This window comes from Centrocercus urophasianus, unplaced genomic scaffold (genome assembly GCF_019232065.1).
Source record: "Centrocercus urophasianus isolate 14NV4802_14NV808 unplaced genomic scaffold, USGS_Curo_1.0 seq_10, whole genome shotgun sequence".
Classification (NCBI taxonomy): Eukaryota; Metazoa; Chordata; class Aves; order Galliformes; family Phasianidae; genus Centrocercus; species Centrocercus urophasianus.
Window position 1 is genome coordinate 23,252,192 of NW_024884142.1, and position 17,165 is coordinate 23,269,356.

At 45.7% G+C, this 17,165-nt stretch overlaps 2 protein-coding genes across 2 annotated transcripts; one reads left to right on the plus strand and one right to left on the minus strand.

Moving 5' to 3' along the window:
• Positions 1-493: 493 nt before the first annotated feature.
• On the minus strand, positions 494-6,816 carry CGAS (cyclic GMP-AMP synthase). Its single transcript, XM_042817442.1, has 5 exons — positions 6,320-6,816; positions 5,422-5,644; positions 4,532-4,777; positions 3,135-3,237; positions 494-2,052 (listed from the first exon to the last, which is right to left on the minus strand). The coding sequence occupies exons 1-5, from the start codon at positions 6,722-6,724 to the stop codon at positions 1,713-1,715; spliced, it is 1,317 nt and encodes a 438-aa protein (XP_042673376.1). The 5' UTR covers positions 6,725-6,816; the 3' UTR covers positions 494-1,712.
• Positions 6,817-6,939: 123 nt separating this feature from the next.
• Positions 6,940-14,471, plus strand: MTO1 (mitochondrial tRNA translation optimization 1). Its single transcript, XM_042824718.1, has 12 exons — positions 6,940-7,135; positions 7,219-7,418; positions 8,312-8,429; positions 9,057-9,346; positions 10,483-10,595; positions 10,726-10,916; positions 11,179-11,309; positions 11,880-12,084; positions 12,169-12,340; positions 12,836-12,954; positions 13,448-13,605; positions 13,786-14,471. The coding sequence occupies exons 1-12, from the start codon at positions 6,940-6,942 to the stop codon at positions 13,996-13,998; spliced, it is 2,106 nt and encodes a 701-aa protein (XP_042680652.1). The 3' UTR covers positions 13,999-14,471.
• Positions 14,472-17,165: the final 2,694 nt, after the last annotated feature.

Genomic DNA, 17,165 nt, shown 5'->3' on the forward strand with positions numbered 1-17,165 from the left:
GCTGTTACAGTTATTACCAGGAAATGAGTTTATGTGTATATATGTACCAAACACTAAAGATACCCACTAATAGCAGCAAATAGTAGAAAGGCAATATGAGGTAGGATAATCAGTACACAGCAGCAGAAATGATTTCAGGATTATTAATCTCAATCTTAACTATAATTATTATGACAATGAAAATACTTCTTGATTGCAAACTTACCAAGACTGTAGCAGCAAGCAGACGTGATACATTATACTTACATACCACAGTTTGTCCTACACATAGCTCAGATAACATCGAATAATCCAGGTTGTAAAGGCCTTCCCTTGGGAGCCTGTCCACAGGGAAGGTATTTTCAACCTGGATTTTTCTGGGCTGTTCCAGGGCCTGAGCACCTCTGGTGCAGACCTTGTCCCTGACCCCGAGCTGCCCCTCCCCTGGCACAGCTCCTTGCCATTCCCTCAGGCCCTGTCACTGTCACACAGAGCAGAACTCAGTACTGCCCTTCTGCTCCCTGGGAGGAGCTGCAGCTGCCATCAGGCCTCCCCTCAGCTTCTCTGCTCTGGGCTGAGCAAACCCAGGGACCTGAGCTGGTCCTGGTACACCTTGCTCTCCAGACATTTCAGCATCTTTGAAGCCCCTCTTTGGATGTTCTCCAATAGTTTTGTCTTTATGTTATGTGTCTCGTGCCACACCAACACACAGTGGGGCCGTCCCTTTCCTTTCCTGGCTGGCAGTGCCAGGCCTGATGCACCAGTTGGCTCTTTTGGCTGCAAGGACACTGCTGAGTCAGATTCAACTAAAACCTCCAGATCCCTTTCTCTGGGTCTGCTTTTCAGCCTGTTGTTCCCCAGTCTTTACTCCATCTCACGTGCAGAATCCTGCACTTGCTGTTGTTGAACTTCATGCAGTTGATGATTGCTCAGTTCTCCAATTTGTCAAAATTTTTGTATGAGTCTCTGCTCCAAGGAAGTCAACAGCTCCTTCTAATTCCATATGCCTAGTAGGCATTTGATTCCTGTACCCAGATCATTTATAGAAGCATTGCACTGTCCACCAGTTTAGGCTTTGATGCTTTCCTCACTGCAGCCACCTTTCAGGTAGTTGTAGAGACCAACAGGATCTTCACATTTTGATTTCCAGTCACTTCACCAGCTTCATTGCTCTTTCCTGCACACACTTGAGCAGCTCAATTTCTTGTAGAATATACATATTATATATATACATTTATGTAGCATGAGCATCTATATACACATAGGCATATATATACAGGTGTACACACATACATTGAATCTATATGTGTACCAATGATATCTTCAGGATGGCACTGGTATGAGGTATTCAGCCATGCTTCAGGGATGTCTGTGTTCCTAGGCTCTGTTACAAGGCCGAGTTCTCAGGCCTGGTTCTCTTGCTGAAATTTTTATGCTGGCAGGTGCCTTCTTTTCTGTTTTAACCATTATTCTTTGTTAGAATTTTTCTCATTAGAGTCAGGTTACTTTTTTAACTGTTCCTATCAAATATTAATTCGAATGTCCTGGTTCTCCTAAGGAATATGACTAAGCAATGTAACTGAAACACAATTTTCTGTTAGCGTTCTTGATTTGTTTTGTTTCTCCATAGTATCAAGCTACTAAGAAATAATATGAAGTGCTAAACTTAAGCTTTAAAATATGCAAATCTACTTTACTTGCTTTCAGATAGTAAAAAAAAGTATTTACAATACCTACACCTGGTGAAATACTGGGAATCCATTGTTCAACTGATAGTTTATTTGTCTTGAAAGGAAGTCATTGCTTGCTTTATCATCCAGGCTGAGCAAGTTGTATTGGGGAATAAAAAAGTGTGGCAGCTGAGAATCTTGCAGACAATGCATAAAATATTCCAGATACTTCTGAAAACAGTGTTCCAGGTTTTCATACTGCCAGTCCGTGTCACTTGGCCAACTGACGCATGAATGGAAAAAGGCAGTTTTGACATGATATGAACAGAATTTGTCCAATTCTTTTGCATGTTTCATTTTGAGTCGCTCTAGAAGATACTTCAGAAGTTTGAGACAATCTTTCCTGTTAAATAAGAGATAATTGTGTACCTTTAGTAGTCAGTTCTAAACATGTATTTTAGATATTCAAATACATGTTATAAGTAAAGCAATTAAAATATATCTTACCGTAATAGAACATTTTCAGTAAGGTTTTGAATAAAATCTGAAAATAAGTACAGCAAAAAGGTGGATATTCCCATCAGTACAGCACATGAAGGCAGACTAGCAGTGAAAGATTTCTACTGTGAAAAACAGTTTTGATGCATGAACCACTTCCACTGGTGGCCACAGTGGCACAGGAATACGAAGTGTTGATCAGCACAGTGCTTGGACGATTATGATCTTCTCCTGCAGGTGCTACCAGCTCCAATGTGAACTTGGAGCACTGCTTAAGATTAAAGCTGCACTTTGGGTTTGGATTTACACTGAAGGCACTACCAGTGCCTTTCCATTGCACTCTGTGAGGTGAAGAGGTGTAGTTCAGTACATGGCTAGGCAAGGACGCAGCGTAGCTCATACTACTCATAAAGCAAAGATTAAGAATGATGCATTAATACCCTTCTGGCTTTCCTGATTCTGTAAACCAAAAAGTGGTTTTGCCACAAAGTAGGTTCTGTGCCTGATGAGGTTTTGGTTTTACTCTTCAAAGAAATGTGGAACCAATCTTTATTAGAGTGAAAAATCACATTTATCGATCCTGATCCCACTCAGTTCTTTTCTCACTATCATTTAATAAATTGCTTTGCCACAAAGTGTAATTTGCTTATGAAGCTGAGTCAACAGACTGTGGAGCTAGTATTTCTGAAGATGACTGATTTGGGGAAAGATTATTTGGCAAGGCGCATCTGCTTGTTTGCCAGGCAAATCTGGAGCATAAATCTGCAGAGTAATTTGTTGCTTTTTTAGCAAATGTATGTCACATGTGTTCAGTGGGCACGTGCAAGCTTGTACTACTCTGGAACAACGAGGCAAGAGTTAGTGATTAAAAGCCATATTCTCACTCCCTATTCTAAATAATTACTCACTGACCAAATTCTTAAATGTTAAACTGAAATAATGCTGGACAAACTAGCTTAAAGCAAAATATTCATATGAGATACCAACCTACAACACTTCACTCCATCAGATTCACAGCACGTCTTTATGCTGCCATGGTTGTTCAGCATGGCCTTCTCGATATGCGAGAAAGAGAGTCGCCAGGTGTTTCCTAAAGGAGTGAGAAGAAGACTTAAATAGTTACACAGCAGTAAATATTGGTGTCTGTATCTAGAAAAAAAAAACAAAAACAACTCTTAATTCATCAATTACTACAATTAGTTCCTTAATTTCTTAACCACTTCATACTAACAAGATTGGAACACTATAGTTACAAATAACTGCGTAGGCCTGTCTGGATGCTTTCTTTATATTCTCAAGGATGTTTGGGTTCAGTTTTTTAAATTAAACTTAATTCTTAGCTTTCCTGAATTTGTTGAATGTGATTTGGGGAATAATTGTGCTACCTATAGAAATCTACTGCTGTTCAATTTCTGCTCTGTATTATTAAGCCTTACTGCTTAACCATTCTGGTTTTGAGTAAACTAATCTTGAAGATCGGTTTAAATTTCTCTGTGCAAGCGACTGAGATTATCTCAGCTAACTCTTGTAAAGCATTTCTTTTTATTCTTCTGGGAATGCTTGGAAACAGTGATTAATGCAGCTCCGCCCCCTGCTTTTAAAACATCACCAATCATTTTTTTCTTCCTTACCTAAATCAGACTGCGTCCCTGCCTTTTTTGGTTTGATTACTATTTGCAATTAATTTTCACTGGGACAGAGAGCCCAGTAGAGCAGTGGTGGTGTACCTGGCACTGGTAAGGTAAGTGTGCTAACTAAAAAATATACCCAGTTGCCAGAACTGTTTCTGCTGGAACTACCAGTTCTTCTCATACAGTGCCAAGCTGGGATGTTTCTGCAAACTAATGCAGGCATGGTGAGAGTGCTCTGGGGGAAAACAAAAACAAACAGCAGTCATCTTGCAGCCATACCAAAGTTCAATGAGGAAATAATCTATCTTAAATAGTTTACTTCCTGTAGAAGTATAAAACGTATGTATAATAAGTGCTATTTTCAGGGATGTTCTGAGTATTTTTATACACCTCCTTTAATTTTTTTCTTTACAAAGGAGTGGATGCTGCTGTTAAGTACAGCATTACTACAGGAAAGATACTCATCTGTCTGATGGAACAGATTTAAAATAATGCTGTTAGGGCTGTTTACTGTGCTGTCTGCAGTACAGTTATCAGCTTTAGATTTCAGTACAGGATAAGCACTGTCACCAGGCTGGTTAAAGAGGGTTTTCAACGACGATCTGGATGTACCCAGGATAAAATAGAGGTCTGTATCTTGAAGGCAGAATACTGAACAGAATCTGGATACCCTTTTTATGGCATTTATCAAGTGGTATCAAGTTGCAGAGAAAGTAATTCTTAACTTAAGCTTCTTATCTGTATTTGAAGTACCTCTTAGAAGCTTTTCTTTTTTGTTTTGCTTGGCCACTAAGTAAATTGGTTTATGTCTGAACTCTCTCCTGACTTTTCTTCCCAGCCAGCATTCTATGTTGAGGCCATCCTGTGTGCTGGGAGGCCAGCTCTGCTGAACTTCCAAAGCCAAGATAATGTCCAATGATATTTCTGCTGGAGGCTTTTTGATCTGTAGAGTTATTGCAGGGCTTCCAGGCTTTTTCCTTTTCACAGTTACTTCCACATCTAGTAACAAAAAAGAAAGTAATCTTTTTTCATAACAGAAGAAACACTTTTTGGGAGTTATTAAGATATTTACTGAATAGGAATTTGTAAATGGTCAGAATCCTCAAGCATTTTATCCTGTAGGATTTGTGAAATGAGTATAGTGGGTTTTTTTTTAATAAAACAGTAAGGAGGCCAGCTGAAGCCTCCCTCTACAAAAGAAAAGCTCTACTTTCATGATTTATTTTTAATATTTTGACTCTATTTTAGATGTCTTCTGTAGACTCGGTAATGCTTTCTAATGAACAGGAACGACTAGAGAATGTCAGATGACTGTGGAAAATGTTTAGATTAGAGATTTGTCCAGAACTTGGCCGAAGGCTTTCGAGGATAAGAGCACCCTAAAAGGTAATACGTTTTATGGGTAGCTAAGAAGTAACATTAGATAATGCATTATCTGACTCAAGTAATGTAATTCCTTCTGCTGCTCTGGTGTATTCGTGGTGATTTTTAGAGTAAGTGCTCAAGATAACCGGAGCGAAACCTCATCTGCCCCTGCTATGTTGCCATGAAGAGATAAGCAAGGGGAAAGGTACATATTGCATATGTGGAATGCAGGTGCATTATTAGCGTTCCTGAGTGAAACCTGATTGCGCAGTACTTACTTTTAATGTGTTTTACTTCCTCTTTAATAATTCGTCTCAGTTCTTCAAGCATTTTAAAGGCTGATAATTTTCCATCTTCATCTAGAAACCTATTCAAATACTTCTCTTTTGGATTTCTTTTGAATGTTAGATAATAATAGGCTCCAGTGTCGTCACACTCATGTAGCTGCAATCTTGTGACAGGCATTACAAGCATGATATCAAACTCATTGGGTTCAGATATCTGCAAAGGACAAGAATACATGCATCAACTTGGGCTGTAATGCCTTTAAGCTTTTCAGCTAAAGCTGAAGCTTTACCTACAGCTGCCTGCATGTATTTTCCACAGCTGGAATGAAACATTACCTTCTTTCTGATGGATTTGTATTACCAGAATGATGTGCATTCATGTGCAGAAGAGCAGTTTACTGACACCGCTTCCCCAGCGGTCACAGCTCCAAACTGCTGGAGGTCAAGCAGCCATTGTGCACCACCATTTGGGTACAGCGTCACAACCAGTCCCCTGTCCTGCGATCAGCCATGGAATCACAGAATCCTTACAGTTGGAAAGACCCTGAAAAGTCATCTAGTGCCACTGCTCTGCAATGAACAGGGACACTGACAGCTAGAGCAGGTTGCCCAGGGCCTGGCCTTGGAACTGCAGGGCCGGGACATTCATCACCTCCCTGGACGACCTGTGCCAGTGCCTCACCACCCTCCCTGTGACAAACCTTTTTCCTTATATTCGACCCAAATCCTACCCTCCTTAAAGGTAAGGTTTAATTAAACCATTTTCCCGTGTGCTATCAGCCTCTGCTATAGGCTCCGTCCCGTTCTCTCTCTTACAGCTCCCCTTTTCCAAGCTGCCCAGCCGCAGTTCGTTGGCCTCCTCCCTAATCCGCCACAGCCCCGCACGCACCTTGACGCGCTCATAGTAGCTGCCGGCTCCCAGCCTCCCGATGGAGCCGAAGCTGCCGTCCCTCCCTCGAACGGCCTGGATCAGGTGGGACACGACGTGGTTCACCAGCCCCGACGCCTCCGACACGTCCTGCCGGCCCAGGCTGAGCTGCGACAGCACCTCCCGCAGCCGCGGCCCGCCCGCCGCCCTGCTCCGCGCCGAGAGCGTTCGGAGCACCGCGGGCTCTCCGCCCTGCGCCGTACGGCGAGGCACGACCGCGCGGGAAGCCTCGTCCGCCGGATGCTCGTCGGCCGATGCTTCCCGCGCGGTCGAGCCGCGTCGGGCGGCGGTGCCTCTGCCCCGCGAGGAGCGAGGCTGGGCCGCTCTCTGCCTCCGCTGCCCTCTGCCCGCCGCGGTCTCCTCCATGGGCCTCCCGCACCCACGCGGAAGCGAGCGCAACTCGGCGGGAAGAGGAGTTCCTCTTCCAGGCAACGCCGCAGCTCTCGGGAAACCAAAACTCCCGCCAGGGAACGTGACGAGCCGCCGCTAGGGGGCGCCCCGCGCCACGCCGCGCTGCCTGTCGGGCTGCACGCCGCCTCCCGCCTGCCCCGCGCTTCCCGTTCCGGCCTCCCGCCGCCGCCATGTTGGCGCGCAGAAGTTGGCGCCGCCTGGCGCCGCCCGCGGCCCCGCGGTCCGAGAGGCGCCGTGCGGGGAGCGCGGCCCCGCGCTACGAAGTGGTGGTGATCGGCGGCGGCCATGCGGGGACGGAGGCGGCGGCGGCGGCCGCTCGCGGCGGGGCCAGCACGCTGCTGCTCACGCACAAGATCGGCACCATCGGTACCGCCGGGGGGCGCGGGGCCGGGCGCGGCGCGGCCGCTCGCGGCGGCGGTGCTGAGGGTGTCCCCGTGTGCTTGGCGCAGGAGAGATGTCGTGCAACCCCTCCTTTGGCGGCATCGGGAAGGGGCACCTGATGCGGGAGGTGGACGCCCTGGACGGGCTGTGCGGGCGGATTTGCGACGTGGCCGGGGTGCATTACAAAGTGCTGAACCGCAGCAAAGGTCCGGCCGTGTGGGGGCTGCGGGCGCAGATCGACCGGCGGCGGTACCGGGACGGCGTGCAGGTGGGTGTGCGGCCTCTGCGCTCCGAAACTAACTCCTCCTGTTTACTGACGGGGAAGCCGTAGGAGATACAGAGAGCACCGTAACGCTGTTTGATAGAGCAGATTCTCAGCTACAAAACGCTGTTTTTCAGCGCGGTCACCGCCACTAGCTTTGTGTTTTTGCTAGCGGTGAATAAGAGGTGACCCAGTGTGGCTGAAACGCACCGCTGTGCCCACATCCACTCTTTGGTCTGCTTAAATGCAAGCAAATGTCGATGAATGTCAGTGAGTACCGTTTTATCTACGTGGAGCAGTTCAGTGACACACCTTTCTTTCATACACGCTTCCATGTCAGGCACCATGTTGTCAAGACTGCCCCTCTGGTGCCATCTGTCACACAGCAATGACATGGAATGGATTCTTGGTGGGAAGGTTCACCCTCTTCTGCCATACCACCAACATCTGCCTCTGACGTAGTGAGCCAGCATAATAAGCTAAGAGGCATTACTTTCAGAGCAGCCCTCGTTTGAAAAAGAGATGCAGCCAGCGGTGATGTGGCTTCATGCAGAGCAGGATGAGGTCTGCAGGAGCACTGAGGTGTGGAGCAGTGCTGCACAGGATGGTGGCAGCAGTCTGTGCAGCCCCGAGGCCGCTTAGAAATTGAAGTGCTAATGTGGGGGGTCTGATGTTACTTTTTGGGGGTACACCAGCTACCAGTGGGGATATCAGTATGTTACAGTTGGGTAATAACAGCAGGATGGGGTTAAAAGAAAGCCAGGAGTGATGACTGGTTCTAAAATGTGGTTTTAGAACAAGGGAAGAAGTTGACGGATTTGTTAGAAATTGGTGTGGTCCGGGACTGCCCAGATGTTTCAGAACTTGCCAGATTTTTGTGGTAACTCCTTTCATGACAGAAGGAAATCCTGAGCACACCCCTGCTGACAGTCCGTGAGGCCTCTGTGGAAGACCTTCTCCTGACAGAGCCAGAAGCAAACCGCCCTGGGAAGTGCCAAGTCACAGGCGTTGTTCTGGGTATGTGTGGGTACTGCGGTGAGCAACCTTGGGCACTGTATGCTAAGAGTAGCTGCAGGTTAAATGTGTCTGATTCATCTGTAAGAAAGGTGGTTGAGCCAATAGAGGCACTTCAGGCTGACTGCAAATTAAACTGTGTTAACATCTGTAGCACAATGGAAAACATCTCTGGATTGATTGGGCGTTCAGAGGTTGCATGAGCTTAATCTTCCTCAGACTCATGATTCTGAATTCCATGCTGTGTTTGAGATCTTATTTGGCAAACAGAGTGTGCTGCAGATAACACTTCTGGACAACAGTGTCCTGTTACAGTGCAGTCTCGTGCCTTGTTACCTCTTGCTGATCTTGTAAACAGGAATTCCAAAATAAGGACCTGGTCAGGAATATTATTCGGGAGCGGAACTTCTTTGTTCAGGTAAAATGCTTGGAGGAATAAAGAAAAAAAAGAGTTACTGTACACTCTGCTTATTGCTGTTATTGCTGTTAACATTGATGCTATTGAAATGCCAAATAATAAGAGATGCGTGAGCCCTGAGTAAACAGCAGCAATTTAGTTTGGAGCAGAACCACTAGAGTACCAGGGCTTCAATGACAGTAAACTGTGCATCTCTGAACATGCTGTTTCAGGGGATGGTAGCACGGTGTGTGCTGGGAGTGTCATCCTGACCACTGGGACATTTCTGAGGGGTATGATCCTCATGGGGCTGGAGACTCATCCTGCTGGGCGCCTGGGAGACCAGCCGGCTGTGGGGCTAGCCCAGACTCTGGAGAAACTGGGATTTACTGTGGGCAGGCTGAAGACTGGGACACCACCCCGCCTGGCCAAGGACACCATCAACTTCAGTGGTCTGGAGGAACGTGTACCTGACAACCCTCCTGTGCCCTTCAGCTTCCTCAGCAAGGCTGTGTGGATCAAGGTGGGATAGCACCTGGCAGGTGCAGGGGTAGATGGGCAGTGGATTGGGGAAGTGGGAAGTGCAAGCTAACATAGCCAGTGAGGTGGTGTAAGGACTCACGTGGCTGGGAATCATAGAATCATTAAGGTTGGAAAAGACCTCTTAGATCATCTACTCCAACCATCAACCTATCACTACTGTGCCCACTAATCCATGTCCTTAAGTGCCACATCTGCCCTTTCCCTGAAAGCCCCTGAGGATTGTGACTCCACTCCCTCCCTGAACAGCTTGTTCCAGCACCTGACCACTCTGTCAAAGAAGAATTTTTTCATCTTAATCAACCTGAACCTCCCTAGCACAACCTAAGGTCATTACTGCTCATCCTATGACTGCTACCAAGAACAAGAGGCCAACTTGCATGACGCTACGACCTCCTTTCAGGCAGTTGTAGAGTCATAGAATCCTTAGAGTTGTAAGGGACCTTTTAAGGTCATCTAGTCCAGCTCCCTTGCTTGTTAACAGGCACATGCATACCTAAATCAGGTTGCCCAGGGCTTGATCCAGAGCTTATAGAAATTGCAATAACCTTTTGTAAATGGGTAGCAGAGAGGTGGTAATATCATTTGAAGTCCTACGTATTTGTTGGAAAGGTTTTAAGGGGTTGAAGTGTAACATTTATTACTGGTTTTGAACATCTGTCAACTCTTTCCAGAAAATAATTGTAAAGTATTCTACATAGTGTTTTTCTTTCCAGAACATGAATTTACTGTGTCAGTTGCGGGATGTTGAGAGGTTTCTTTAGTCTTCACCAAACTCTTCAAACTTCAAAGCTTTGAATTCCTCCTGCTAATGTGAAAGGGTCTGTTACTTTTATAGGAATGCCCATCCCGTGATTAGGAATGCATTTCATAGCACAGAATGCAGATCCCTCACATTCTCAAGTTTTGTTCTTTTCTTTGTCTGTTTTGGGCATGTTGCTCAGGTTCTGTGATTACTTCTTTTCTGTACAGTGGGTAAGACAGCACAACCCAGCTCTGTAGCAGCTGAGAGCAAGTTGTCATGAAAAAGCCCTTGAAGATCCTCAGAACAGAGTTGTTCGGTGAGAGAGCAGGGTATTGTGACTGGATTAATTTACAGAGAGTTTTGGCCTCTTTCAGCCAGAAGACCAGCTGTCATGCTACCTGACTCACACTAACCTGAAAGCTCAGCAGATTGTCCTTGATAACCTCCACTTGAACGACCATGTGAGGGAGACAACAAAGGGCCCCCGGTAAGGATGTGGCACCATATGAAGCTCTTAATGGTATGAGTCTCTAAAGCTGTGCATCTCCCTTGCTTTGCCTCTGGAAAACTACCTTTAATCCACCTTAGATGATGCTTATGGCTGTTTCCTGTTGCAGATACTGCCCCTCTTTTGAGTCGAAGGTGCTGCGCTTCCCAAACCGTGAACATCAGGTCTGGCTGGAGCCTGAAGGCTTGGAGTCCGATGTCATTTACCCCCAAGGCCTGTCAATGACACTGCCACCTGAGCTCCAGGAGCAGGTGATCAGGTCTATCCCGGGCTTGGAGAAAGCCAAGATCTTGCAGCCAGGTGAGGGGGTAAATAATTTCAAATCTATTTTTCACATCGTTATCATTTAACAAAGGAAAAAAAAAGATTTTCTTTGGAGTCTAGCAAACCAAAGTAAATATGAAAGAAAATTATTTCTTGAATGCAGGAATTTCTCCTTGGTTGTTTCTAGATTGTAAATAAAAGTTGATAACCTAAGTCATTTTGTCCCACTGATTGTCTTTGCTGATAAGTTAGGACCTTCCATTTCCCTCATTAAGGTCTGTCTTCTCGTTTGTCGTAGGCTATGGAGTGCAGTATGACTTTTTAGACCCCCGTCAGCTGACTGCTTCTCTTGAGTCTCGTCTCGTTCAGCGGCTCTTCTTTGCAGGCCAGATAAATGGCACCACGGGCTATGAGGAAGCTGCAGCTCAAGTGGGTGAATCAGATGGCATTTACTCTGTGCTCAGAAAGGGATGTTAACTTGCTGTTTGTCCTTGATACGCATTGAAGCAGGCCTGTCTTGTGCTAATGAGTTGTTTTTAATTCTGTAGCTCATCAGAGTTGCACAGATATCTGCAATTGAGTTACCACTGTTGCAGTAACAAAAGCAATTGTAAGCTGTGACACATACTGCTGTGTGGAGTCTGTGCAATGGGTACAATTGCAGATATGTTGGAACATGTTTCTTGTCACTAGGCATGTCAGCAGGGGCTGAGTTCTTCAGACCACAGTAGTATTGCATAGAAGAAACTGCCTAGATTACCAGCCTGGACTGGTTGCATTCCCAAGGTGAAACAGTACTTAGAATCATAGAAGATCTCAAGTTGGGAGGGACCCACAAAGATCATTGAGTCCAGCTCCTGGCTCCGCACAGCAGCAGCCAAAAATCAGTCCATATGACTGAGAACATTGTCCAGATGCTTCTTGAACTCTGGCAAGCTCAGTGCAGATATTTCAGCCTTGAAGGGACCAACAATGTTTTTTGTTTTGCTTTCTGCCCAGGGCGTGATTGCAGGGATCAATGCTTGCCTACGGGTCCAAGGCAAGCCCCCTTTCATTGTCAGTCGCACCGAAGGGTACGTGGGTGTCCTGATAGATGACCTTACAACTCTGGGCACCACTGAGCCATACCGGATGTTCACCAGCCGTGTGGAGTTCCGCATGTCCCTCCGGCCTGACAATGCCGATGCCAGGCTGACCCACAGAGGTATATCCTTGTGGTGACTCTTGCCATTTGCAGCCCTGCTTGGTTGCAGACCTCAGTCTCATATGCTATTGTCTGTCTCTGCAGGCTTTGAGGAAGCTGGGTGTGTGTCACAGCAGCGATACGAGCAAGCTGTTCAGATGAGGGCTGCTTTAGAAGATGGAATTGCAACACTAAAATCCCTTCAGTTCAGTGTGTCCAGATGGTCCCATTTGGTACCAGAAGTTTCCATCAGTAGCAATCGAAGATCACCTCTCAGGTAAAGGATACAACCAAAGCTTTCTTGTCTGACTGTGCTTGATCATCTGGCTGGTGGCTTTGCTCGTGTACATCTTTACTGAAGTGGTCAGTATTCCAAGATTCCAACTTTTATCATCTTCTTCATACCTGATCTTTGCTTGTAGAAGTAACAGTACGTTGGGGTTTTTACTGCTCCACATCTGCTAGCACTGATTTAGCCTCTTAAAGATAGTACTCTGGCCCATTCAGTGCTTGCTGTCTGTACTGAGCATGTCACCAAATGGTAACTGTTCTGCTTTGCTGGAAGCTTGATAAAGCCCCCTCATCAAGAGCTGAACTGCTCTTACTTGTGTTGAGAGGAGGTAGCAGGGAGGTGAGCCTGGCTCTGTAGTTGTTCTGGTCTATACTGTACTATCCTCACCTTTAAAAGGTTGAGCTGGGAATAGCTGTAGTGCTGTCTGATGCAATTAACTGTCTTCCCTATACTGTAAAATCTTACTCATGTTCTCCACAGTGCCTTTGACATCCTTCGATATCCAGAGGCCAACATGGAGATTCTGGCAAGGGCTATCCCAGAGCCCCTGAGAAAGCTTGCTGAATGGAGGGAGCTGTCAGAGAGATTGAAAATAGAAGGTAGAGTACAAGAGTTATGATCTGCTAAGGATTGTTCACTAGGGGGAGAGCCAGCCCATTCATTCCTGTGTGTTTCATTTTGTTTTGTTGATCTGTGAAGGGAAGCACTGTTATCAGAGTTGTGCATGTATTGCCATAGGCCACATGGCAATGTGCTTGAGCACCTGAGTTTCACTTTGTGGAGTGAGATCAATTGTTTGTATTTGCTCCTGGGTTTTTCTTCTTCGCCTCTCTATCAAACAGACCATTCTTTCCTGGAATAAGAGCAAAAAGCATCTGTGTATCTTAATTCTTGTACCAAATCAAAGAGTATGATTTCTTCTGAAATACTATCAGTTAGGCTCCTTAATCTGTGAGGCTGGAAGCTTCCTCGGATATTTTGATCATCTTGGTGGAGTTATCCGTTCTGCTTCCAGGAGTTTCTACAAGTGATTTTTTTCATGTGAACACTGTCTGAATCTGTCTGTTCCGTTTCCCTGACCCTCCACCACAGCCGCTTACGAGTGGTGCGTAGTCAATCAGCAGCAGGAAATAGAAGAAGTGCGTCGAGATGAAGCCCTCCGACTTCCAGAGGACATAGACTACTTTGCTATTGATGCGTCCCTGTCAGCGGAGGTGCGGGAGAAACTGAACTCCAGCCGTCCCCAGACGGTAAGATTCTGGGCCACAGTGAGGTTGAATAACAGCAAAATTCTTCCTGTGTATTCCCAAGGGGCACGAAGGAGTGAGGAGGTGCGAGGAAAGGAGTACCCATAGGTTTTGGTGTCAGTTCTCATCAGCTTTAGAGTCTAGGTTTGTTTTAGGCTGACTTAGTTCTGTTTCTGTTTGCAGATCGGTGCAGTCAGCCGCATCCCTGGAGTTACACCGGCTGCCATCATTAACCTGCTGAGATTTGTGAAAGCAGAGAAGCTAAAAGCGTTTCCTCAGACTGGCAAGTATTTGCCAGGGAAAACGTACTTGAAGAAAGCAACTTCCCAAACACCAATTTCGGCAGAGATTTCTGAAGAGGAGCTCAGCAGTACTTTTGTTAAAACACCTTTGTGAGGTGAGACAGGCAATACGTCTTGTGCTGGAGTACATGGTAAGACCAGCTGTGCTTGCCCAAACTGCTTCATGGATAAAAATGATGTTGGATGGAGCTGTGAAAACAAGGGAATTCACTTGTTCAGAAGATGCAGATGGTCAAAATGTGTTGTAACGCATCTTGGAAAGGACTGAGTTTTGCTCTTTTGAAATAAGTAAGAAATATTACCATGCTCAACCCACTTTAGCACAAGAGGATTTGAGCTGGAGCGTGCTCTGTTGACTTTAGCACTGGTGTTTATTGCTGTGCAATGGCTACTGTTAAATGGTTTAGTGTGCTGTTAGCCAAGTGGAAACTCGGCTATAACAGCATGCGCCACATGAATAGTAAAACTGATGTAGGAGGAGATTGAATGTAAGCAGTGTATTGTGTGGTTTTTTTTTTTCTTGTTTTCTTCAAAAATTAAATAAAGCTTGTCTTGAAACTTGCTGAAGACCTTGGTTGTCACTTAACAAACTAGAAATTGTCTCTGAGCTTGCATTTACTTGCAATAGAGCTCCAGCAATTCATTGGGCCACAGTTCACAGCAGGTAAGGTACAGAGGTACTGCAGGGTTTGCTGCAGCACCAGTGAAGACAACTGGAGTGAGACTGCCTGCTTAGGCCGGGCAAGGCAAGGGCTGTTACAGACCTCTGCTGGAGCTGAGGCTCTGGGCAGCATGCTGGCTGATGAATGGCCATGCTGCAGCCTGGGGAAGCAGGATCATGACTTCTCATCAACACTGCTCCTGCAGCTGATAGTAAAAGGACTCGCATCTGAACGAGATAAACTGGGCAGTTGGTTTGTCACATCGAGAAACAATTCAAGCTGAATCCTTGTTCTGATTTAGCAGCAGTCTCTGGCTTGTTCTTTTTGGTTAAAATAATCCGACAGTGTACTGTTATTCAAACACTTCATTTCATTCTCACTTCTTAGCGTCTTCAGAACTGACTGGGTGAACAGGCTTGGGAATAAGTTCTGTGGGAGTTAGATATAGCTATCATTTTGAAATTACTTTCTGGACTGTTCTCTATTAGCTCTGCATGAGTGCTTCCTTTTCTGCCCAGAGAGGAGTCGGAATAAATCTGCTTTGTTGACAGAGATCCTGCCATGCAGCAGGAGTATGGCAGAGCTTGCAGATTTGTTTAGGGAATCATCACGCATCAGATGTGTCTCCCCATCACCAACTACTGGCCTGCACAGAACAGCTTTAGGCAGATGGTCAGTAGGTCAGTGTTCATGTGAGGATGACTCAAAGAAGCAGTGTAACTGCCCTTCATATATGTGGCCTATTTTCAGCTTTGTTTTCTCAATTATTTCATATAAGACATGTAAGCTGTGATTTTAATAAACAGTTACACTTTCTGTGTTGTAACTCAGGCTCAAGATTTGGTGCTGAAATTCTGAATATGAGAATCCAAAGAAACCCTCATTGATTGCTATGCTTCTCTGTTGAAGCCAGCTGATGCTTTGTTTAGTACATTGTGTATTTTTCTCATTTTTTATGTGCTCGTGTCTGAAAATTCAGCTCTGTTTTTTACAGGCAAGGAAGTAAGTCCTATTGACATTTTCATGCTCTCACACACACCAGTGTAAAGCAGAGGGTGATCCCACTAAACCAGAAGGGGAGGCCACTTTCTTTAGCAATTTAATAGTGCACAGCTGTACTCCAAGAGGGAAAGTTAACTCTGAAGGAAAACTGAAGTTGGAAGTGCATTGTTTTCGAGATCTTCTATAACAATTGCTCTCTATTTCACCCAGAAGGTGATCTTTGGCTGCTGCTAAGTTTTTTAGGGAGAAATGTTTCTCCATTCACCAGAGGTTAATGATATCCATGTTTGCTGCAATGTCAAGCCTGGCATGTACACAGGTTTGAAGACTGGTTGTTCCTCAGATATGAGTTGTTTCATCTGCAAGGCTTCTTAACATACTTGTGTGCAGGAAGGCTAAATATCCTGCTGTAAATGGCAAGGAGGGATCAGATGTAGACATTGTGCCATCCTCACTCCAACTGACCGATGGGGATTTGTTACAAGGCACAAGGTTTGGTTTTTATGCAAAGACAAAATGAGCTTGGAACCTCACATGTCCTGTGGTCTTGGTGAGCTTGGCAGGGTGGGAAGGGCAGCACCAGAGGAACTTCTCCTTGCCACTGATGTCTGTTTGCTTTTCCTGGGCTGTGTTGTAATGAATTACACTTTGTGTTCCTGTAACCCATCCTGTAGGCAGGGAGGGCAGGATGCATGATGTTGGCCTCACTCATTTGCACATACCAAGGGGCCTTTGTTCTCTCTTTCAATGTGATGCTTTTTTTTTTCCCTCTCCTGCAGAACGCAAGCCCAGTGATCACCAATTTTTGCTAAGCCAGATGATCTCCTCCTACCTGTACCATCTTACCATGTACCATATTTTCAGGACAACTGCTTCTTTGCTATCACAGAATCACACAGGTTGGAAGGAACCTCTGGAGATCATCAAGGTCTAACCCCTGCTAAAGCAGGCTCCCTCCAGTAGGTTGCACAGGAAGGAGCCTAGGCAGGTCTTGAATATCTCCAGAGAAGGAAAGTAACTTCCGTTTATACAGGACTTGAATTTTTCCTACGCAATTGCTTCATCTTTTCTTTGTTTTTGCCTGGAAGATAAGAGAAAAATAGGAACCTGTTTTATGCCAGGAGATACTCCAAGTTGTTGCCACTCCATCTTAAATGCTCACACAGCCACTGCAGTCATTGTGAGGATGCAACTGTACTAAATAGCTCTCCTGAGTGCCCCACTCAAGTGCAGGTGTGTCTCCCATCTGAGCATCCCCTTGCCCTTGGTAATGATCTTCACCTGAATTCATTTTATATGCTCAGGAATTTACCAGTTCTGATACCTCCACCTCTAGGCTGTGCTCTCCTGCTCAGTGATGTGTATCTCTAGACCTGCATCTTAGTGATGGTAGGAGGAATCTGCTGTCTGCTAGGAGCTGCTCTCTCCACTGGGTAGGTGCTGTCTGTTTTTTCTCCTGAACGCTGTGCTGTGCAGAGGCCTTCCAAATGCTTGCTTGCAGAGCAGTTGTTGCTATGGCTTCTTTCCTCTCTCAGGCTGAAATTTAGTGCTGACTAACATCAGGACTGTGGGAGACTGCACTGAGATTGTTATTACA

Bases quoted from the DNA above. Each gene is read 5' to 3' on its own strand.
- MTO1 (XM_042824718.1), top strand. From the start codon at position 6,940: ATGTTGGCGCGCAGAAGTTGGCGCCGCCTGGCGCCGCCCGCGGCCCCG. The intron at 12,955-13,447 runs GTAGAGTACAAG...CCTCCACCACAG, and splicing joins AGAGAGATTGAAAATAGAAG to CCGCTTACGAGTGGTGCGTA. The intron at 13,606-13,785 runs GTAAGATTCTGG...TTCTGTTTGCAG, and splicing joins ACTCCAGCCGTCCCCAGACG to ATCGGTGCAGTCAGCCGCAT.
- CGAS (XM_042817442.1), bottom strand. From the start codon at position 6,724: ATGGAGGAGACCGCGGCGGGCAGAGGGCAGCGGAGGCAGAGAGCGGCC. The intron at 4,778-5,421 runs GTAAGTACTGCG...TTTTGTTACTAG, and splicing joins GGAAGTAAAACACATTAAAA to ATGTGGAAGTAACTGTGAAA. The intron at 3,238-4,531 runs GTACTTCAAATA...TCACTCCTTTAG, and splicing joins AAAAGAAAAGCTTCTAAGAG to GAAACACCTGGCGACTCTCT.